This window comes from Leopardus geoffroyi, chromosome D3 (assembly GCF_018350155.1).
Source record: "Leopardus geoffroyi isolate Oge1 chromosome D3, O.geoffroyi_Oge1_pat1.0, whole genome shotgun sequence".
NCBI lineage: Eukaryota > Metazoa > Chordata > Mammalia > Carnivora > Felidae > Leopardus > Leopardus geoffroyi.
In genome coordinates, this window is record NC_059339.1 from 13141146 (window position 1) to 13165688 (window position 24543).

At 37.3% G+C, this 24543-nt stretch overlaps 1 protein-coding gene across 2 annotated transcripts in view; it reads right to left on the bottom strand.

The window, feature by feature from the left end:
- Positions 1-24543, bottom strand: part of MED13L (mediator complex subunit 13L) — a 306791-nt gene that overhangs the window by 121759 nt on the left and 160489 nt on the right. For both annotated transcript variants that reach the window (XM_045456871.1, XM_045456869.1), the window contains exon 4: positions 11601-11684. In XM_045456871.1, the coding sequence (XP_045312827.1) occupies positions 11601-11684 (84 nt within the window). The remainder of the gene's footprint in view (positions 1-11600; positions 11685-24543) is intronic.

The following is a 24543-nucleotide window of genomic DNA, read 5'->3' on the forward strand; positions in this document are numbered from 1 at the left end:
CTGCTCCTCCCCTACTGATGCTTTGTGTGTCTGTCTCTCTCTCTCAAAAAGAAATAAAACAAACAAAAGAAACAAAGGATGGGAGGTGGCAGGCTACGTTAAAATTGATGGAGTGCTTTTAAGGCCACTGAAACAAAGCTTAAAATTCTGCTAATATTACAATTTTCTCTCAGTGAAACTTACTTTCTACAGTCTTTTTTCTTTTTTTTTTTTTTTTTTTAAATCTCAGTGACAGAAAACTTTAACCAACTGTCTTCAATTATACATAGTAATGTGTTTCTTTGCTTTCTTACATGCTAGGTACCAGGTAACACTCTATAAATTATACTGGTCAATTTCAGTAGTACGTAAAAATACTTCAAATGTTGCCCACAATGTTCCTTCTAGGCTCTTCTGTGTACAACCAATTAGAAAGGTCTCCGCCTTTCTATGAGGCATGTTAAAATCTCAAGATGTGTTAAAGCTGCTTCTACTAATAAAAACTGCAATTCATAAAGCACCAATGAAGGACAATATCCAACAGAGTAACACAGACTTTTCACGAGGAAATACCTGAACTGAAACAACCATCATGAACAGCCCAAGTGTTCAAACTTGAAATTTGAGCAAACTATTCAATAATAAATAATACTGAGGAAAAACTCACATAAAACCAATTATTATAAGAACATTTATAAAAACACAATATTTTAAACAATCATCTCTTAAGAATGGTAAAGAAAATCTTTTTGCTTTAATGACGTAACTCAACATTTTGTTTTATGTTAGATGACTTTTAAGACCTCATTTTCCACTTTGATCCTCGGGCAAAATAAACAGATTTACAACAAAAGAAGTATGTTCCATTCAGTTCAACCAAACCCGTAATACTCTTTGTACTAGAAATTGTAATAGACGTGGAGTCGAATAAAAGGGGGAAAACGATGAAGAGCAGACACCAAAATAAGTATGATTCTGTTCTAAAAAGTCAAGGATGGAATGATGCGGGAATGGAAAAAGAAAAAAATGCAGACTAAATTCTCATCTTCCTTAGAACAAATTCAAGACAGGAATAAAGTTTTTAAAATAAACGACAAAAATAAGTAAGAAGTAAAACCATACTCTTGATAAATTTACAGGTAAAATGCCAAGGGGGGGCGGGGGGGGAACAGCTAGGAAAGTTGCCTCAGGGGAGCAGCTCAAAGAAGAAAGATCAAAGTTAATGTTGAGATGCCAGGAGAGCCCGAAAGGTTGGGGAAGAAAAAGAACCTGCACAAAGAGAAAAGGAGTTTAGACAATGGTAGAGATTGTGAAAGGCAACCCTGGCTGGACAGAAAGGCTTCTACTGGAGAGCAGGGATGCCAGACAAAGTGTGGGTAACATCCAAAACACAGCTGACACCACATGGTGCTCTTATGGGGGAGAGCACTTCACCCACCAAGAGCAGTCTTAACAGAAGTGATGGGAACCAGGAGAAAGTCAGAAGACTGTGACAGACCAAACATCACGACAGGAAGGAGGCTCCACAGGATGTAAGTTGGTCCTGCATCTCAGCACCCAGAGCTTTCCAAACTCTTTAGTCTTAAATATTAAGCTATAATACTTTAACGTTACACAACTTTTTTTTTTAATGTTTATTTATTTTTGAGAGACAGAGCGTGAGCGGGGGAGGAGCAGAGAGAGAGGGAGACACAGAATCTGAAGCGGGCTTCAGGATCTGAGCTGTCAGCACAGAGCCCAACGTGGGGCTCAAACCGACCACGAGATCATGACCTGAGCCGAAGTCAGAGGCTCAACCAACTGAGCCACCCAGGCACCCCTAGCCTTACACAACTATTAATAAAACCCTAAATGAAGTCTATATCATCACATTCGACTGATGGGTTCTCAGATACACATTTAATACTTTCTAAGAACCACACTTAATAAAAGCTTTGTTTTTATAATATTCTTGAACACTCCAAATATACCAGAGGTAAGCCAAAGGGCTATAAAATACATTATATACTCTCCATTTTTTCCCTTTGATTCCTTCATATAAAAGATTGGCAAGAGAACTACAATGCAAATAAGTATATTTCAAAACTCATACCAGAATGAAGATGATTTCAATCAGATCTTAAAATATGCAGTAAAAAAAGTTCTTTAAAAACAGAAAATAGCTCCTATCAATATTTTAGGGGTAGAATCAATATACAATATGCCATTTCTTATAGAGCATATGGCCATTATATAAAAAGATTTATAGTAGGAATACTTAATTCATTTAATGCAAATCACCTATATAAAAAATATTTGGGTGGCTCATCCAGGGAAGCTTCTGACTTGGGCTCAGGTCATTATCTTGCAGTTTGTAAGTTAGAGCCTGGCATCGGGCTCCATACTGACAATGCAGAGCCTGCTTGGAATTTCTCTCTCTCTCTCTCTCTCTCTCTCACACACACACACACACACAGTCTCTGCCCCTCCCCCACTTGCATTCTCTTTCAAAATAAACTTAAAAAAATTTTTTTAAATAAAAAATATTTGGATAGCAATCTTCTGCTAGTACAAGAAACTACCAGAAACATAAAAACTTGTAATTATCCTTAGTTTTTTTCTAAGTAATTACTCCCACCCCTTCCACCATGAGTGGCAGCCAACCACCATTACAGCAGCAGCCACAAGTCAGGTTCTTGACAGCCACTTCATGTTACTTTACTCAGCCCTAAACCATCTTAAGCACAATCTCCATTCTACCAAAACAAAACAAACAAAACAAAACCGGGGTGGGTGGGTATGTGTGTGTGTGCGCGCGCGCGCGTGCAAACCTAGGCCCAGTCACTTTAAGGAGAGTGAAATTTGTTTATATAATCTTCATTAACATTTTTAGTTACATTTCATTGAACTGATGAAGGGAAAATGTTAGGAAGAAAATTACATAAAATCAATCAAAAGCAACATTTGCAAGCAGTATTCTTAACCTTCTTTGAAGAAGTGAACATTCTTGCCTAAAAGTGGAGAGACGTCCGTAATCCAACTTTAATCTGTGATGCTTTTTCCCCTTGCTGCCAACATATTGCACATATGGCATCGTCACAACATTTTACTGAGAACCCTCAGCTCACCTTTCAAAGAAAAGACACATTTGGGCTTTCTTTAATCTGGTAATTTCCTGGTCCTTTCCTCCTCTTACTTTCCTGTCTCATCTCATCCTACCTCATTCCCTAAAGGAAATTAACAAGGACAGTTTAGGAACATTTCTGTAAAGTTTTTTTTTTTTTTAAGTTTATTTATTTATTTTGAGAGAGAGAGAGAGAGAGAGAGAGAGAGAAAGTGTGCATGTGAAGACGGAGAAGGGCAGAGAGAGAGAGAGGGAGAGAATCCCAAGCAGGCTCCACGCTATCAGTGCAGAGCCCAAAGTCGGGCTCAATCTCATCAACTGTGGGATCATGACCTGAGCCAAAATCAAGAGTTGGATGCTTAACTGACTGAGCCACCCGGACACCCCATTTCTGTGAAGTTTTAAAACTGATTTTGGACAAGGCTTCAACATAAATGTCAACTCAGAAAAGAAATAATAAAGACCTTTCATGCCTTTACATTTTTAAGATGTTCAGTGTTTATAAATTTGAGGGAAGAGACTACAAACATTAATACTTTTAAAACAGTATAAAACACAAAGCCATTAATTAATAAATTGGGAACAATTTACAACAAACATTGGAATCACTGAGAAAATAGGTGACATTTCATTAGTCAATTAAGTAACATATTAAAATCAACGTCTCCCACAAAGTGATTTACCACTAGATGCTAAGCCATCCAATTTTAATAGACAGACAATGCAAACCTAAGTCAAGCACAAATAAGAGCCAGGTGACAAAAGATGGTGAAGTTTTATGTCCTAAATACTCATTAGGTTCCACTCTGGGCAGTAACAAAGCTCCTCCCAAACCAACACATCTCTCCATCCAAAAACTAACAACCAGAATTATGAAGAAAATATTAAAATCTGCTAAAAATAAATGTTACTAGATAAAAAAAGCTACTAAATGGAGCTAAGAACTTAGAGAGGGGGCAAGAGTCTACACTTGAAAAGAAGGAATGGTAGCAAGTGACTTTCCCCTTTCTTCAAAAAAAAAAAGTTTTTTTTTTTACCTGCGGGCAGACTGAACCACATGGAGTGGCTAACACTGTCTACAAACTCCACTTCCAGTCTTACTGGCTTGAAGAACCAGAGGACTGAGTTCAAAGAGACCTGAGCAGCTAGAAAATGAGAAAGGAAATCCTGGGAAGAAGACAGAGTCAAAACTCTGACCGAATCTCTGGTGGACCCCCTGAATTAGGTGCACAGGTCAGACTTTGCCTAGCTAAGACCAGAACAGTGCCTTCTCATTTGGGGCAATTAGGCCTCTTGGGAGACAGCTGGCCATTTATCTGGTGGCATCTTCCTCTGAAGGAGGAAGGCACTATTGGCATTGTACAGGTAGAGGCAAGGGATGCTGCTGGGCGTCCTACCAGGCACCGAACAGTATCCACAACAATCGTCCAGCCCAGAAGGTCAGCAATGCAGAAGTGAGAAACCCTACACTAAAAGAAGTAAAAAGATTTCAACTGCTACCCACCAAAGGTGAGACGAGAGATTGGAGTCTGAGTTGAGCTAAAGTTTACGGTTTTAAAACAAAACAGTACACAAAATGAACATTCTTTAGAGAAAGAAAACAGAATCCAGAATCTCTACATTACTTACAATGCCCAAAATATAATTCAAAATTATTCAAGAGATGAAGAAACAGCAAAATCTAACCCATAATGAATAGATAAAACCAATGGAGATAATCTAGATATTTTATTTAGTACCAAAGATTTTAAAGCAATTATTGTAATTATGCTTACGGACATAAAGGGAAATGTACTCACAGTGAATTTAAAATATAGGAAATCTCAGCTGAAAAATGGAAATAAAACAGAGCCGAATGAAACTGAAGGACTGAAAATTACCATACCAAAAATAAAATATACATTAGCCAATTATTTTTACTCTTAGGGCTTCTTTCAGAATCTGTCTTGTGCCCATGATGCAACGATTTTCACTAAATCTTGACTATAATTATATTAAAAACTAAATGCAGGTAAAAAGCATGAGACCTAAATAATTTGACGTTAGAAAAACCAATGGTTATTATACCTTTTAGAATAATATACGTAGCAGAGATATACAGTAGATTGTAACAAGAAATTATAAATAATCATTGGGATGCTCATATTTTTGAGCCATTCTATAGAACTAATTTATACTTGGTGTGGCTGAAATTTTCCAACTTAAAATTAAGAAACATCCCCCCACATCCTTCATAGACAGCCTAAAAGTCCCATTTCAAAATAAAAACATATATAGATGTGTACATTTTTAAAAATAGTAATATAATAAAACAAGAGCAGCCATTTCCCTTAGACATGTCTGTTTTTAACTTGCCATAAAAATTTCACACATGCTATCATTACGCTATGAGAAATTAATTATGAGTGGAAATGACCTCCCAGGCACATACATTTTACATTTTTTCTAAACTCTAAGAAACTTCAGCAAAAGTAACCTAGGGTATTTTACAAAGCAGGAGACACATAAGCATTCAACTTAAAATGCAGCCTATTTCCAAAATAATCACTTTAATCTCGGGGAATTAGCTATTTGATGTACCACAATATACTTCCATAATGCTTAGATTCACTGAAGCTGACATGAAGAAACTTAATATAAACATCCTAAACGAAACCAGAGATATGAGTACATTAAACATACATCCTTCATGCTACCAAAAGAGTAATCATTTGAACCTCCATTCATTTATGTCCTGACCCCTCAGTTGACTTTTTTTCCAACAAAGTAAGTGGCATTTAGCTAGGACATCTTAAGCAAAGGCAAAAGAGGTGGTCAGCTATATGATAAAACAAAAAAAAAAACCCTCAAATTAACTCCCACTTGGTACTGAAAATTTCTTCTCCCCTCTTCCTAATCTGATTTTGAACATCATTACTGAAGTTAACAAAAACCCTCCCTCCAAAACACATCCTTTAAAACTTGCAGACACATTGAAAGAGTAATATCAAATCCCTTGGGTTGGTAAATAAAGGAGTCACTGAAACCAAGCACATCCAGGAAAGGAAGAAGGAAAGATACATACATATACACAGGTACATACACACACATATACATGCACATATACATACAGGGAAAGAAAGAAGGAAAGACAGATATGTAGCTAGATAGGCAGGCAACGTAAACAAACTGACTGATCTGGGGCATGCCTAGATTCTACAGTTTTCCTAAAATCAGAGAATCTGAAAACTGAAAAACATTTTGGAAAAAAAACAATGCTGAAAGTAAGTCCGCAAGAACAAATAATTAAAGGAAGATCATCCATATTTCTGGATGGCCTACTAAACAAAGAGAGCTTTGTTTCCAGCTTAGTTTCAATCCACTGGCAGGAATTAAAAAGGGAATTATAGCAATGATATTATTCCAACCTCTCTAGTACATTAAAAAACAAGGTACATAAAAAATCTTCTTTCTTGAAAGTACATATTGAAACTTCTTTTTTAAACTATGACAATTACTGATGTTGAAAATGTAAGCTTTTTTACTGTATTCTTTTTAGAACACCAATAAAACAAATAAAAAATTACAAGTGGTGGTAACTCTGTTTTGGTTATGAAGGAAAACGGAAAGAGAGGGAAAAAAAGTGAAAGAGCTACCTAGACAGTATATAGTTAACTATCGTCACCTCTGGTTGAACTGGTCTTTCAATTTCACATTCCTCTGTGCATAATGCTTGTGAACAAAACCGAGTGCAGTGGTACATGAGACACTTGTTAAAACCACAGACAGTACAACGCAGTTTTATCACAGGCCCTCTTTAAATGCTTCTCTCTTCCCTTCCTAGGTGCAGGAGTTTTTCCTTTGAAATGACTTGTAACAAATGTAACAAGAACCCTACATTCGGGGTCTTCATTTCAACCCCCATTTATACCTCAAGCTACTGCAACCTCAAATCCCCCCCACCGCTGAAAGCCAAATCTAATAGTCCTCTTAGAATGTATTTTACATGGCGTGTGTGGCAGACACAGCTGATTGATTCATCATTAAACTTTAAAACTCCATGGTTTTGGTGACACCAACCATCCTGGCTCCCACTTCTTTTATCTTTCTTAGTCTCCATACATACATTCTTCCTTCTCTAGCCACCCACGAATGCCTACACTCAAGACTCTAACCACATCCCTCTTCTCACCTTGCATACAATTCTCAAATACATTCAAATGACAAAATACAAAGTATCTTCTGCTATATCCCCCATCAGATAAAACCAACAGAAAATGACTACATATTTTATGGGTCAAAAAAAGGCTGCAAAACTATTATACACGTTTAGATAAGTCCAAACTGTTTCATTAACATGCTTTTACGGGTTTCCCGTCAGACAGCCCTCATTATCAAGACACGTGGCAAAAGGCACCACCTAAAGTTATGAGAAAAATCGAAAAAAATTATCACCAATGATCATATTTTTCCGGACACTAGGAAGAGATTCCCTTTATCTTTCACATTGTAAGCACTTGCTCACACGTCTGTTTATCCTCTACATGAGGGATTCCTTTCCCTGCCTTTTCGTCTGTTTGTCTCTAGATGGAAACATCACAAGGAAAGTACAGGAAAGAGGAGGTCTGGAAGAGCCAGGAGAAGTGAAAAGAGGGCAGGGGAGGGGGTGATGTTGAGGAAAGAGGGGGCAGGGAAGTTTTAAAGTACTAAAACATACTCTCCTGCATCAAAGTATTTCATCTTATTATACAAAATCTATTTTTTTGCTATTAAAATCAAAAGGTAAGGGCATTTCTTGAAAAATAGGTGAGTGGTATAAGAACATTAAAAAAAAAAAAAAGAAAGAAAGAATCTCTGGCTTAAAAGTAGAAAAAAAAATCCAGACAAAACAACTACAAAAGCAATCAAAATAAGATACTTCCCAATGTGTGAGTGCCCACATGCATATTTGCTAACAGCACATACAAAAGTAATATTTAAAAGTATTTGAGGCTTGTTGGAGTATCGTTCAAGGTAGGCTTGCCCATGAGGGAGAGACAGATGATTAATTCAGAAAATGCACTAGCAAATATGTTTCTGTTAACTACTATATACCTGATATCAGAAAAAAATTCAAGGTCCAAATGGTTACTGGGAGCGATCAATTATTTTGCTAAAACTAGCATTCAAAAAATAAAGTGTATAAACTTCAAATTCTGTAGTAATCAAATGTAGGCTGAAACTGAATAGAATCTCCATGAATAATTTCTAAATTATTTGAAAGGAATACATTTTTCACTGGTTTGTTTTTAAGCATATCCTGGAAGGAAAAGTTTTTTCAAGTTCAACATATTTCAGGAACCCAGAAATTTTTTATGTTTGATGTTATTTGCCACAACTCTTTAGGACAAAGCCAAAGTTTTCTTTCTTACTTATTATCTTCCTAAGGCTATGAGTAACAAAAGATGTGCCACCACAAAGAAAAAAATAATGTGAATAAATTTCTTTTACCTTCTTGGACCTGCCTGTTTAAATACATACATACATATATATATAATATATAATATATAATATATAATATATAATATATAATATATAATTTTTCTAAGTTTATCCTATCATCTCATAGCAAACATTAAGAACTCTTTTAGAGTCCACCAGGCAAATGATTTAGTTTTGCTATCACTACAGAAAATAATCATAGCTCAAGAAATCATATGCTGTTAATCGAACAGGTGAAATCTATTCATCAATAGATTCATTTGTCTTCACTATTAAAATCATTTTAGCTATGTAAAATATGCAGTGTTAAATCATCTTTTAATCTCTTGAAAAAAGTATGCTATAATTACTTAATTTTATACTTAAAATGTCATTCTTTAAAATATATTTCTCTCATGTGTATCTCTTAGCATCAAATAAGAGCTTTCCCAAAAATATCAATTTGTGCATAAAACTTGTTTAGCACCGGGCAGCAAATTTTCCTCTCATCGGTCACTAAACTGAAAATTGTGTGCACACCCACACAAAATTAAGCCTAAAAATTTTCATTTATTTTTGCTTTTTCTCAACTACAAACCAGTCACATCAATGATCTCATTTAGTCTTTACAATAACCCTGTAAGGTAGTAACTAAACTATCATCAACGACTCTGTTAACAGCAAAACACAAAGTTCGGTTCAGAAAAACTAAACCACTTCTCTAAAAGCAAAGAACTTTTGAAGAGAGGCATGGGACGTGATCCCAAATCTATTAAATCCAAATGCCCTCATCCACAGACAGCATCAGTTTGTCCATCCAAAATGACCTGAACACTAAGATCCTGTTTCAGCATCAAACAAGAGGCTCTATTTTCCATTCAGAGAATAAAAGTGGAAAAGTCATTATACCTAACAAAGTTCTATTACAGCAAATGCCAACTTTTAAAACAACGTTTGGTTTAAAATTTTTCCAATTGTTAACACCTCCTAAAATAGTTTTTCAAAATCATTAACATTTCTATACTACAATAAAATGAAGTTTGAAGTTCTACCTTCAACCGTGAGTACGAAATCTAAAACTAATAAAATAATTCAATTACATTGCTCAGAAATCGATAGCCTGCCGGGTACACAAAAATCAAATATCTAAATATATTACAAGGATTATTCACATCTGGTTTGCTAAAGTCAGGAAGACTTCTGGGATGTAAATGAAGTGCAAAGACATACAGATGTTATGTAAAATACATTGGTAACTATATTCGACTTCAAACATTAGTGTTTATTATTAAAGTACTAATTACTGCTCTTTCAATCACTATTTTATTTCCGCACTTCCCCTTCATCCCCCAATTCCTATGAAATCATCATACAAACACCTATAGCTACTGATGAAAAATTTTAGGACTGGCTCTGTCCGAGACCGCACACTGAGCGTGCAGAGGCACATAGGAATGAATGGTAAAGATCATCGTGCCAAAGCAACTCATCACTCATCAACAGAAAAACCAAACCTTTAACCCATCCTCTGTAAACTTAAGTAAACACTGAGATTAAATATGCCCATGGAGCAAATCAATATAGATAAAGGAAAAAAATTTCTCACCGTCAAGGAATCTGTAAACAAAACCGTATTTTTACATACCCACACATACTGACACCATTCTAAATGTAGAATTATCCTTTTCAGGCAAACTTTGATATACATAATACCTACTCTCTAGTTAAATATATATATTTTTAAATCCTAAAGGATTTGAAATGTACTAAAAAAGGGAAAATATTTTTTAAAAATCCATGGTGATTTGACCAAAAAAAAAAAAAAAAAAAAAAAAATTACATGCCAGTCCCCAATTTATCTGATTTGAAAAAAGAAACCCTAATTCTCATAAATTAAGTTTGGTTAATGAGATCCACAACCACGTCATCAAAGCTTTAAGACATACAGTTTGGAGAGGAAGCTGCTAGTGCGAATTAAGTCACAGGGAGGAACAACGAAGTTAAGAAGGTAAAGGTTCCAGAACAGGCAAGAGCTGCCAGCCAAACTTGTGGCAACCACCTAAAAAAGAGCTAACCTTACAGCTTAACATCTAAGGTTTCAATAGCTCTTATCTGCAGCCAGGAGCTGGAACCCTTAGCTCCGGGCAACTTCATGGACAGTAAAACAGAATTGGGATTGTGTGCCCTGCTCTTCCGATAGGAAACAATCACCCATCAGCTTATGATTCCAATTCATCAACTTATGATTCCAATTAAGTCTGTGCTATGTCCAGAGATAAATGAAGTAAATATTTGCCTTTCAAGGTTTTAGTTTTTGATCCTGGTTTGATTGATATAAAAGTCCACGCTTGTTTGGCATTCAATAAATGATAGTCAAAAGTTTAGGACTGGTTAGAAAAGTGATTCACAGTCCTGGTTTAAGATTTTCAAGGATGTATTCACAGACATTTAAGGGGCATCAATCAATTCTATAAAAATTATCACCATCTGAATTCAGCTCACTGTTTTTAAAGTTATGCATATAACACTTTAAGTAAGAAAGACAGGGATGCCTGGGTGGCTCAGTCGCTTGAGCATCTGACTTTGGCTCAGGTCATGATCTCAAGGTTCAAGAGTTCAAGCCCCGCACTGGGCTCTGTGCTGACAGCTCAGAGCCTGGAGCGTGCTTCGGATTCTGTGTCTCCCTCTCTCTGCCCCTAACCCACTCACATTCTGTCTCTGTCTCTCTCAAAAATAAACAAACATTAAAAAAAATTTAAGTAAGAAAGATAAAAAAGGATAATGAAAATAACAAAACAGAATATTTTAATTCCACATAGTGTGGTAAGAAGGGGCTTAGATATAGGTTATTGATTATCTTTCTAGTCCCATATTCCACAAAAATTTAATAATACACTGTTCAATAAAATGTGTAATACACCAATTAACAAAATTTTATGTAATAAAACCTATTCTAGTACATCTAAACAAAGACTGTTAGAAAATAAATAAATAAGCTGCTTCCCTCATCCATCTCTTGCCAACACATAGCTCCGGTCAAGCAAAAGAAACGAAAAACCTGAAGGTTCATAAGACTCACCTTTTGTTGACTGGTTTTTCATCCTTTTCATACGGTCGGACAAACCACTTCCCAATCCTAACGAAGTTCTTATCCATTAGGCACCTGCGATAATCACACCAAGAATTATATTTAGAGTCTCAATAACAAATTAGCAAGTCATTGAATCAAATAATCGCAGATGAGATATACTATGGCAAATAAAAACATCACCAATTAAACTATCAAAATGTTTTCTTCTCACTTAAAATTTTTATATTATAGAGATGCTGAAAGAACTTTCTGACTTTGAGCATATATTTTTATTATGAATTATTCTTGCACATGTAAAAAATTATGCAAAATTAATTGGCTGAGGTATTCCTGAAACGTCTTAAACTTGTGAATCACTTCAAATCCAAACACACTTTTGCATTATTTCAATTCTTGTGTCATCAAGAATGTTGGGAATACAGGCAGCACTCCTGACGAGTACCTCAGAGGTATTCTTCTAAGCCAGGGATGCTCATTTTGCAAGCTGTAATGCTGGCTTTCTTGCTTGGCATGTGATATGCAATCCTTTAGCAGAGATCTCAGAAACAGAAGCACTGCAGAGTCTCTTCTACTTAGGTGTTTTTCTTCTGTAAGTATGGTGAAGCACTTGGTTATGGCTTGGCAAGAAAACAAAGAACCACAGCCATTTCTTCCATGGTGATTATCTGCTTTCCTCCTATCCAAGTTGTGCCCCACTTCTGTTTCCATGCTGTTTCGTGTACATTGTGTTTCAATGTCAAATTACAGGGTAATCCTTCTGCAGACATGTTAAATGGCAATTGAACTCAACTCATAGAATACCAAAAATGCACACAATTCAACTGAAGTGACAAGAATACAGACAGCTATGACCAAGTTCACTCGTGTGCAAGCATATGACAACTGTATCATACCTGCCATCTGGCCAATTCTGAGATGCCATCATTTGTAAGGAATATCCCTGATTTTAAAAATATAAAAATGTGGGAGAAAATGCACATTTTGAAATTGACAAAATACAGTAATCTCTAACATTATTCAACGAAATGACACATATTTTGTAAGAAAACCTGTCAGAAAGTTGGATGTAATTCTTCTACAAAGGTTCTACCAACCAGTAAAAGAGCTACATAGCAATTCTTTATTCAATATTCAGGCAATTCTGCAAGTGGCTTGCTTTTGCCTCTGTAATTTCCATACCATCAAGGAGGACGGAAACAATTCAAGCCTTCACCGAACTCATTACAGGTTAGATGGGTTAGTAAATGGCAATAGTTTCTGCTGGCCACAATGTAACTCCCTGTGGGCAGAGTCAATCTGGAGCGTTGTTGCATCCAAAAAAAAAAAAAAAAAATCACTGGCTTCAACTGCTTTTATTTTGAAAATGAATTTCCACAACAATCTTCCTTGTTCACAATGTAGAAAATCATTTTCAAAGCAACCCAATCTGTTTCCCTAAGATTATAAATGAAGTTGCCTTTAGGGTTAAAGACTACATGAGTCCATTAAAATCAGGAAATAGGGAATATCCAACAAGGTGAAAGTACTCAAGAAGCAAAACTCAAAAAGTTATGTCCACAGTTTATCCCCCAGCACACAGGCTTAATTGTATTCTTCAGGCAGAATAGACAGACAGACAAACAGACAGATAATTTCCACTGAAAAACTCTAGTGTTTGCTAACAGCAATAGTACCAGTAACTACGACTAGAATCAGTACCACCACCACATTTGAATACCAGATGTAGTATATCATTTAATTATTGTAATATTTGTATGAGACGGATGGTACATGCCAACTTTTATACATGAAGAAGCTGAGGCACGATGAAAATGTCACCTACAGAAGGTCACACAACCAATCGAGAGCAGAGCTGGGATTAAGCCTAGGTATATCTGATCACAAGGCCAGAACATTTAACTATTACCATATATTGACTCCCATGCTGTCGCATTTCCTCAGTTCTTTCCTCAATTTCAAAGTCCAGATGCAAGCTGTAATTGATGGGTCTATTTAATGTTTCTTTATCCTCTAAGAGCTGTTCTTAGGTTGAAGGTGTCCTTAAACCCGGTAATGCATAGAATGAAAGCAATGGAGCAGGTAACGGGTACAGGATCACATCAAACACCGTATGCGGTCTTCGACTGACACACATCCTCACTTAATAAATAACCACTTAAAAAAAATAAATATCACTTTAAATATGTTCACATCCTTATATAGGTCTTGAAGGTCAGAATTCAAAAGAATAATTTATTCAATAACACACACACAAGACGAATTTACAGTTAATGAACAGATAAAAACCAAGGCTTTAGATAGTAGAATATGAAAGACAAACAGATAAAATATCTCTGACTAAGGGGGACAGAGTGTAAAGTTGGCTTCAAAACCCTTGCCCTTCTCTGAAGTAAAAGCCACAAATTCTATTTGCTGACTTCATTCCAGCACAAGCAAACAAGGAGTTAGGGGGTAAAGGAGAAGCAGCACAGAGGCAAGACCACTCAGGTACAAAGGCAAAAGGCAAAAAGCTAATGAATCCTGAGAGCCTAACTCTGTGTTAACCCATCTCCTGGAGTTCCCACTACAGATCATATTTCTTTGTCAGGCAATGTCAACAAAAGGTTATTATCACTAATACAAAAATCAGCCATGGAAACTACTGATCCTTGCTTCTGTACCTATCTAGTTCCAAATGATAGTCATAAATGACTTAGTGATTTTTGACTGCTAATCAGTTTCTATGTGATCAGTGATTTCCTACGCACTGAGAGAAAAACATGAGAACAAAATCACTATGGATGAAGTATAGCTGACCCTGAATAATGATGCAAGGGTCAGGGGCTCCCCCTCCCCGCCCCATGTAGTTGAAAATCCATGTATGACTCTGACCCCCCCAAAACTTAAGTACCAATAGCTCACTGTTGACCAGAAGCCTTACCAATAACATGAACAGTCAATTAACATATTTTGTATGTTTTGTGTATTACGTACCATATTCTTTTTTTTTTTTTTTTTTTTAAATTTTTTTTTCAACGTTTATTTATTTTTGGGACAGAGAGAGACAGAGCACGAACGGGGGAGGGGCAGAGAGAGAGGAAGACACAGAATCCGAAACAGGCTCCAGGCTCTGAGCCATCAGCCCAGAGCCTGACGCGGGGCTCGAACTCACAGACCGCGAGATCGTGACCTGGCTGAAATCGGACGCTTAACCGACTGCGCCACCCAGGCGCCCCCCATATTCTTAAATAAAGTGAGAGAGAAGAAAATGTTAAGAATATCATAAGAGAAAACACATTTACATTACTGTATTTATAAAATGTTAATAATAATCAATAATAATAATAATAATAATAATAATACTACAGGTGAAAGTGAACTGCAGAGTTCAAACCAGTGTTGCTCAAGGGTCAACTGCTGTATTTTTACACAGTTTCGTAAGTACTGGATCTGTAACCAACTTACCTCTGTAGGAGGGAGCTGTCTCAAATGTCATGCTCAGCAGTGACATAGCAGAGAGTCAGCAAAGTTATACCAAGTACCTCAGAGAAGGCTGGGACCAAATTAGTGAAGTCACTTAGTACCGTGCCCTGACCCCGAAAGAGTAGAGAAATTAGTTGCTAATACGGGTAAGTATGAGAACAAAGTTTCTTTTCACTCAAGAGACAGGTGGAAAGGACTCAGCAACTGTCACTATCAACTTTTACACTCTTCCATCTCCCTGATCTCAACTACAACTAATACAAAAAACAAACCCCACTTTCTCTCTCACACACACAAGCACAGAGAGAGACAGAGATGGAGACACAGAGCCTCCAAGACTAAGACGGAAAGTACTTCCATCTGGTGTTTTGTACTGTAGGTTGTGGGAGGAAATCAGACCTTTTGCTGAGGAAGGTTCTTCCACCGCCTGACAGACACCTGGGACTACGAGGGCGGGAGAGCCGGGTATACTGCGGGACTATGTCCCTGGTTCTCCATCATTTCGGGGTCACCAATGCATAGCATAAATAAATCTAATGAAAGTTATTATAGCCTCTTTCTCTTAAGAACTTCCATACACAATACTAACATGAATCACTACTAACTGTGCTTTGGCCTGGAATCCCTCCCTCATCCCACTCTATCCTGTCCTCCTCTAATTTAGTTCTGTCCATCTTTGTTTGGTGTCCCAGATCAGCCCACACAGCACTCTAACACCTACATTATCGGCCCTTGCATCACCAAGTTGTAATGATTCTTTCCATGGTTCTTTTTTCCCCCAAGAATCTATGAGAAATCTGGGGAAAGACACGGCAGTTATCTTATTTACTGGCCATAGTCAACAAACATTTAAATGCCTGCTCTGTAATATGCTTTATATTCTGTTCCAAACTAGTTAAGTGCTCAATAAATATCTGAGAAATGAATGCAATATAGTAAGAAGCATTTTCCTATCATAACCTAACAGTGTTATTCTTCATGTTTGCAACCATTAATCATGGGGAGCCCCAAACTATTACTTGAATTTTCTTGTGTGTATATGTTCCTGCTAGTGAGACACTCAATGTTAGAGGAGGGGGAAATCTACACATTTCACTTTGTTTCATAGCCCATCAGCCTCACTCCAGACTAAAATCATAGGAGATACTCAACATGTAAGGCATCACATAGATGATTTTAAAACAGTTTAGGAAGACTAGCACAACTGCCCATATGCTTTAGTTATACTTGAAGAACAGAATTAAGTCTTTTTTTTTTTTTAATTTTTTTTTTCAACGTTTATTTATTTTTTGGGGACAGAGAGAGACAGAGCATGAACGGGGGAGGGGCAGAGAGAGAGGGAGACACAGAATCGGAACCAGGCTCCAGGCTCTGAGCCATCAGCCCAGAGCCCGACGCGGGGCTCGAACTCAGGGACCGCGAGATCGTGACCTGGCTGAAGTCGGACGCTTAACTGACTGCGCCACCCAGGCGCCCCCAGAATTAAGTCTTTTTAAGAGAGAAATTCTAAAATACAAAAACTAAAGAATATCAGAAATATAATTTCTCCTTTTTATATTCTAGCAACCTTTTTTGAATTATTTTTGAGGGACAAAAAAAATTTACACTTGGGGCGCCTAGGTAGCGCAGTCGGTTAAGCGTCCGACTTCAGCCAGGTCACGATCTCGCGGTCCGTGAGTTCGAGCCCCACGTCGGGCTCTGGGCTGATGGCTCAGAGCCTGGAGCCTGTTTCCGATTCTGTGTCTCCCTCTCTCTCTGCCCCTCCCCCGTTCATGCTCTGTCTCTCTCTGTCCCAAAAATAAATAAACGTTGAAAAAAAAAAATTAAAAAAAAAAAATTTACACTTAACTTGACAAATAAACCTTCACACACACAAGAACGTCAGTTAACCCTAGCTGTTCACTCAGTAACCCCAGTCATTATTACTGAGATTTTCAAAATTCTCTTACTGTTAAGATAGGACCTAATTCAGTCAAGTATCATAATATTATCTTTCAAGGTCACAATGTGATGCCAGATTTATAAAATGTTCTTTAAGCAATTCTAGGAAAGTATTCCTCTTTATTTATTTTTTTTAACTTTATTTATTTTGAGAGAGAGTAAGCAAGCAGGAGCGGGAGAGGGGCAGAGAGAGAAAGGAACAGACGATCCCAAAGCAAGCTCTGTGCTGACAGCAGAAAGCCCAGGGCAGGGCTCGAACTCAAGCCATGACATCCTGACCTGGGCGCCAAAGTCGGACATTTAACCAATGGAGCCACCCTGAAGCCCTGAAAGTACTTCTCTTTAGAAAGTAATTCCCAGCCCCTTACTATTTACCAAAAATCAATGTTTCCAGAAGAAACAGCTACTAAAAAATGAAAATGAAATCACGTTGTGTTTGTATGTGTGCATATGTGTCCATGAGTATGTGTGTGCACACACACTTCTGTGCTACGCCACATGGCTCTAAATAATAAAGTACAGAGACTAACTGGACTCCAAAGTTGGCAAGACCCAATTTCTTTTCCTTTTTTTTTTTTTTTTTTAACATTTATTTATTACTGAGAGACAGAGAAAGAGCATGAGCAGGGGAAGGGCCGAGAGATGGGGAGACACAGAATCCGAAGCAGGCTCCAAGCTCCAAGCTGTCAGCACAGAGCCCAACGTGGGGCTTGAACTCACAAACCACAAGATCATGACCTGAGTCGAAGTCGGATGCTTAACCAACAGAGCCACCCAGGCACCCCAAGACCCAATTTCTAATCGCAAAACCATGGCAGACCTGAAATAAGATTATAAGAACCACAGCAGCAGCAGCCACAGCCTAACTCAGCAAACTATTTCCCAAATGGAACTGTTGGAAGGTTTAGAAGGGAGCCCCCACTGGCTCTGGCTCCTTCAGCACACCTGAAACTATGCAGGAGCCACAGTTTTCAAAGATTAAAAAGTTCAAGGATGGGGTGCCTGGGTAGCTCAGTCCATGAAGCATCCAACTCTTAATTTCAGCTCAGGTCTTGATCTCAGGGTCATGAGTTCAAGCCCCACATTGGGCTCTGCGCTGGGCACAGAGCTTACTTTAAAAACAAAAAAAGTTCAAGGACAGTGTTTCTCTACCACACCCGGAATCAAAGTGCACGTTAGTGTTATCATCTAGTTACACAGCTGCTCAGATAGATTAAATTTTATATAATTTCATAAAAGAAATTCCTTACCAGCATCAAAGCCTTTATTTACTTCACCACTCCAATCTATATCAAACATATACGCAAAAAAGTCCCCTTCCTAGCAACTAGTCTCCTTCCTAGAAATTGCTCCCAGTTCCCAACCAAATAAAAGAAATTCACATAATTTAGAAGCTGAAGAAATCTTTTTCAACTGATCCCTTCTATCTTCATTATTTCGGGTTCCTACTGTGTCCTAGTGGGTAGCTGGCTCCTCTGGCCAAGCACACCCTATCTTTCCCATCCTCTCCAAAATCTCTGTAAAAGTTAGGCATTTCATAGGCCTAGCCCCACCTGAAATAATTTTTTAAAAAGTCTTAATCCATTCTCTGTCCTAAAAGTATTAAATAGATCAACTGATTGGTCTCAGGGTGAATGTGTTTCTCTCTAGACATTTACAAACAGATACATGCTTTTACTCACTTGTGTCTGTCATGTCTATAGCAATTCTTCCTTTAAAAGCATATGGCCCTTAGATCTAAAGACTCCTTTTCCTACTTCCTTTAGAGAACTGCACACTGCCACAACTCAATAAAATAGGAATTTATTGATTACTCATTTCCTGCTCTGTTACCACACTATACCCAAGGACTCTCAATATTGCAAATTCTATCACCATTTCTTCATCTAGGCCTATACCCAACACCATGCTCCAGTGAATATATTTATTATGTTGAAACCTTAGAATCAGCATATCCAAGGACAGTGCTCATGTACCCTCTGATAATTACCTCTACTAAATCACAATACCACAGGACACTGAAAGCTAGTAATATACAAATATAATGCTATTGCTATCACAATTATAATCCAACTTCCTTCACGTTATTTTTACTGTACTTTTCTAAATGACTATCTTCACTCTAAACACCAACTCCTGGTAAACCAAAAAGCCTGGGTCAAAGGCAATTCTAGAAGGTAGTTATAAACTACCTTGGGGTGACTATGGTGGCAATCCATTAGGAAAACAGCACCAGTGGACTACTCTGAAGGGACATTAGGTTTTACAAATGTCAAATAAGTCTCCCTAAGTAAGTATGGACAGGATAGAGCTTAACAGCCTCAAAAGACCCATGTGATCTATTGTGTGCAAAGCAATGATATGCACTTTAGAGAAAAAAAGTATCTTTCCATCAAAATCAGCTTATGAGTTTGATTCTAAAAACTTAAGACAATTAAAATTAAAATATACTACCACATTTGATAGCATTATGCCAGACATTTTAAGCATTTCTAGAAGCTGCAAAAGTAAGATTTTTTTAAGTCTCATATATGATGCAAATCACTAAGTACTGAACTGGGTAAGCAGTACTAAAACTGGGTAAGATGAATGGCACACATTTCCTGGCTTTTTTTTTTAACAGCTCTTCAACCCAATGTTTGACTTCATTCAGATAGCGTCAGGTAAGATGGATGTACCGTACTATGAAAGCTATACCAATTACAATAACATAAGAGTAACAGCCACTAAATCTGCAATATTAAAAATGCCAAATGAAGAAACTACTGGAAAAGATTGCAGGTTCTAGTTTTCCATAATCTCTTCACAGTCAACGTCTTTCTCCTTAAGTGAGGAGTGTAAAGCAGCCTAAACTTGAAATACAAAATGTAACCTTTGAGAAGTTCACTGTCTGTACATAATAAAATCTCACTAAACTCCAAAGACCGATGAAAAACAATCTGAACAAGGACATTATCAAAAAGGACAGAAAATCAGCAGAGATTCTATATAAGTAAAAACAAAAGTAATTCCAGGTATGTTGCCAAAAAGGGATAATCGATCATTAGGAAAACAATAAGCACACTTACTGTCTCAGAGGAGAGAAAAAAATATTCATGACCGGATCCTCTAAAACTGTACGACCTCAAAGGCCCAACACTTTCAGATACTGAAATTTTGACTGAAAAAATCACAACTGAAGAATATACCAAAAGAGGGCAATATGATTCAAAGTTTAACAAAATGTGTATAAATACATGCATAATTGTGTTTTAGAAACATATCTGTATTTCAGTAATGGAACCGATGCCAGTTTGGAGGACAGATTACAAGAAAGGAAAAGACTTCAATTAATAGGTATGGTAGCTTGCTATGTTTTTCTGAAAAGATTGTACCCTTTTCCCAAATATGCACTGTCCCATTAACATCAAGTTTGGCCATATGACTGGGGTACGTCCTACAGATGGATAATAAATACTTTCTCATTCATTTGACTCTCAGCTTGGTGGCACATTTCTCAGCCAATGCAACGTGAGCAGAAATGGCATACACCACCCCTACACAGAGTCTTAAATGGGCTATTACATATTTTGCCATTGCTCTTTGCGCTCCATCAGGAGCCCAGCAAGTCTTTGACAGGACTGTCCCATCTGCATGATTCCCAACTGGAGGGAAGAGGATATGAGGAGGGTTCCCAGTAAAGGACTCACAATGGGCAAGCAGTATGAGCAAGAAATAAATGTCAACTGATGTAAGAGAGTACGCTCTTTCAGGTTTTCTGTTACTGCACCATAACGGAGCCTAACCTGACTACAGAATTTTGCCACTGCAAAATTTCATGAAACACTTACAAGATCTTCAAGTAAGCCAATGGCAGTCAAAATGAAGAGAATGGGACTGACGAGAGGGATAACTGGAAGGGGAGGGGGGACAGGGGGTATCCAATATTATAAGAACCATAAACCACCCAAACAAAAACTCAGGGTACAAGGATATGAAACAGGGCACCACATGGAAGTAGGATTGGATGAATTATAAATGAATCTCAAAGAGTAAGATTTTTTTCAACGATTACGGGGAGACAGATTTCTGCTCAGCATAGGAGACTTTCTGACAATGAACTTTCTAGCATCTAACTAACTGAACTTTCTAACATCCCTCTGAAGATGAAAAGAAGTCCTTTGGAAAGCTGGGTTCACATAACTAGAGGTTTTCAAGGAAAGGATGGCTGACTACATAAAAAGGATATTTTAGAATGGGATTCTAGAATTATCTGAGCAAACAGGCTAACAGACTTTTAATGCTGTGTCCAACTCTGAAAACAGTAGTATTGATCATTCTATTTGCTAATATTAACAGCAGTTAGCCATTTATTGAGCTCTCATAATGAGAAAGGTACTATGCTGAGCAAAACAATCCTTCACCATCTTATACGTAAAGAACAAGGGCTCTGCAAGCTTGTCATTTGCCATATATTAATTCACTTGGCAGAACAGAGATATAAAATATCTTCCATCTCTAAAGACAATGAAGAAATGGACTTACAGCAACGTATGTCCCTGCAAAGATAGGTTATATTATAGCCAGATATGTTAGCTTCTATCTGACACCTTGAAGGAAAACGCTCTTGAGTAAGCAACAGTGAAGTTTGTTGTTTTAGTTTTTTTTTAAGAAACAGATGACACTAGCTAGACACATACAATGCAATGTGCACAAACATTGAAGAGCTACAGGAGGAATGAGTATGATAAAATGAGTGAGGAATGAGGAAAGGTAAAATATGTGAAGTCATATTACCTTAGAATTTAAAACATTCTACACAGCATCAATACAGTATTACCTCAGCACCAATCAATAGCAATTAAAATGAAATTATCTTATTCTGTGTGAAGTTTACAATGTTACCTTAATTTCTTCAGTGAAATTATTTTTAATAATTACTGCAGAAACTCATCGTTCTGTATACACCAGCCAACTGCTGCCTTTTGGAAAAAAGATCAATCTGTATGACTCCCACTTAGCTATAAGTAAGATCTTCTCAAAGTAGTTAATGGAATTCTTTTTTTAATTAAACAAATCGGTACACTTAAAAATACAAAAAGCAGAAATAATAAATCACTAGTGCAAGCTCTGTGAACATGCAAACTAAGAAAAAATTCATTGGGGACGCACAAATACCCTACAGGTGATACATTCCTTGATGATCTACTTCAATAACCTCAATTCTGGCTTTCATGCTAGAAATTCAAAACGTCCACAGTGGGAAACCCAGTCCATATCTATCTGAATAGAAGTGAAAAGACATGACAGAAAATTGCCAGGAATAAGATAGTAAAACTGCATTTCAATACATTTAGGTTGTAAACAGATAAGCAAGTTAAAGCAAATGGTCTAAGTTAGGGATGAACAAAAAGGCAAGCATGTGTTAGCCAACCCAGTTTCTGTTGACAATGGATAAAGAGAGCTAAAAGCCACCATTTAAAACGTGTCCTTGCTTCATGAGCAGGGCAATTCTCACTCATACAATAGTTACTTAAAGTTTGGTGAAAAGAGAACATTATTTTGAAAGATAAAAGAATTATAACAGTTTTTCAAAAAAATCTCAACTTGTCCATTCTAATTGTAGAAAGGGAGCTAAACAGCTTCATTATTAATTATTTTCTAAAACAAACACTTTTATTTCAAATAAAGTCTTACATCAAAATATGCAAAATAATAAACCTATGGGGAAACCAATTATTGAACAGTAACAATAAGCCAAGTATTATGTGGCACACATCATATACATCATCTAACAAAAACTCAAGGTGCAGAGTATCCTATACTTAATTTAAAGGGTGTTTACTAAGGCTTAGTGAGGTTAGGGTAACTGCCCAAGTAACAGAATGTGAAATCAAACCAAAGTCTAACCCAAAGTCATTTAGAACTATCCAAAGCTTTATTGTATGCAGTATGTCACAATGAACTTTCCTGTTTTATTATTTTATTTGAGAGAGAGAGAGAGAGAGAGGGAGGGAGAGGGAGGGAGGGAGAGGGAGAGGGAGGGAGGGGGAGGGGCAGAGAGAGATGGAGACAGAATCCAAAGCAGACTCCAGGCTCCGAGCTGTCAGCACAGAGCCCAACACGGGGCTTGAACTCATAGATTACGAGCTCATGACCTGAGTGGAACTCAGACACCCAGCCAACTGAGCCACCCAGGAGCCCCAATGAACTTTCCTATCAAATAATAATTCAATTTGACCTGGAGTTCAGTTTTTATCACAAATTTAGAATTCATGAGCAAGAATAAATGAATTATCTGCATTTCTCTTCTCTCCCAGTTTTTCTGTTCTTCTCATTTTCTCCCAACCATTTAAAACACAAAGACTGAAAAATTACAAATTAATTTTTCTAAAAAAACCTAAATTAGGATATTAAAATAACAGAGCGAGCTATTTTTTTAAAGTATGTATTTTGTTCCATATACATTAAAAACATACATTTAAAAGACTGTTTAAAGATGCATTAATTATAATACAGATAGTAAGAGCTTCACTACAGCGTATTTCAGAAACAGTAAAGTTTCCACATTTTCCTGAAGGGACTTTGTGTGTGTGTTTGTTTTGTTTTGCAGTGGGAGAGAGAATTACCAAATACTTTAATTATTTAGGAGCATTCAACTCTCAAAAAATCAATGCTTCAAAAATATACTACTGCCTTAGTAACAGATGGCTGGCCTCTAGGTCCACTACAAAGCACAGAGGTAGGAACTGAAGTTCAGAATGAAAAAGAGATAAACTTGGTGGGAAAGGTCTTTCTGAGTGACCTAAACGGTGACAACTTATCGACCCCGGCTTAGAACCCTAAGCACTGACAACTGTGGTGACACTACCCTAACCAGCAGCTTGTATAAGGAACTGAACAGTACCAGAACGTCCCTTCAGCTCTGATCATCTGACAGTACTACATAAAGACTCAGGAAGAGAAGTGAAAAAGTTTTCCTATGGAAGTTCTTAATTAACCCATTCTTTGTCATCTATTTTTCCCCTTAAGACACTATCCTGAGCCCAGAACACACTGTTATGCCGTAAAGTAAGGAGGTGCTTGAACAATGACAACAGGTCAAAAAGCTATAAAAGCCATCATGAAGGGGCTTCCCCTGGCCAAATCTGGAAGGACTTACACATCTAAATAAACAATGATAGTAATGAATTATAATCCATGGAATAAAACAGAAATCCATTCCTCCAAATTTATATAGCTAAAAAGGGAGATAAAAACATAAGAACACATGTACATATAAGAAAATGAAAAGCTCTTCCTTACAAAAGAATGTCCAATAATAAAAGTAGAAGGAGGGGCGCCTGGGTGGCGCAGTCAGTTAAGCGTCCGACTTCAGCCAGGTCACGATCTCGCGGTCCGTGAGTTCGAGCCCCGCGTCGGACTCTGGGCTGATGGCTCAGAGCCTGGAGCCTGGTTCCGATTCTGTGTCTCCCTCTCTCTCTGCCCCTCCCCCGTTCATGCTCTGTCTCTCTCTGTCCCAAAAATAAATAAACGTTGAAAAAAAAAA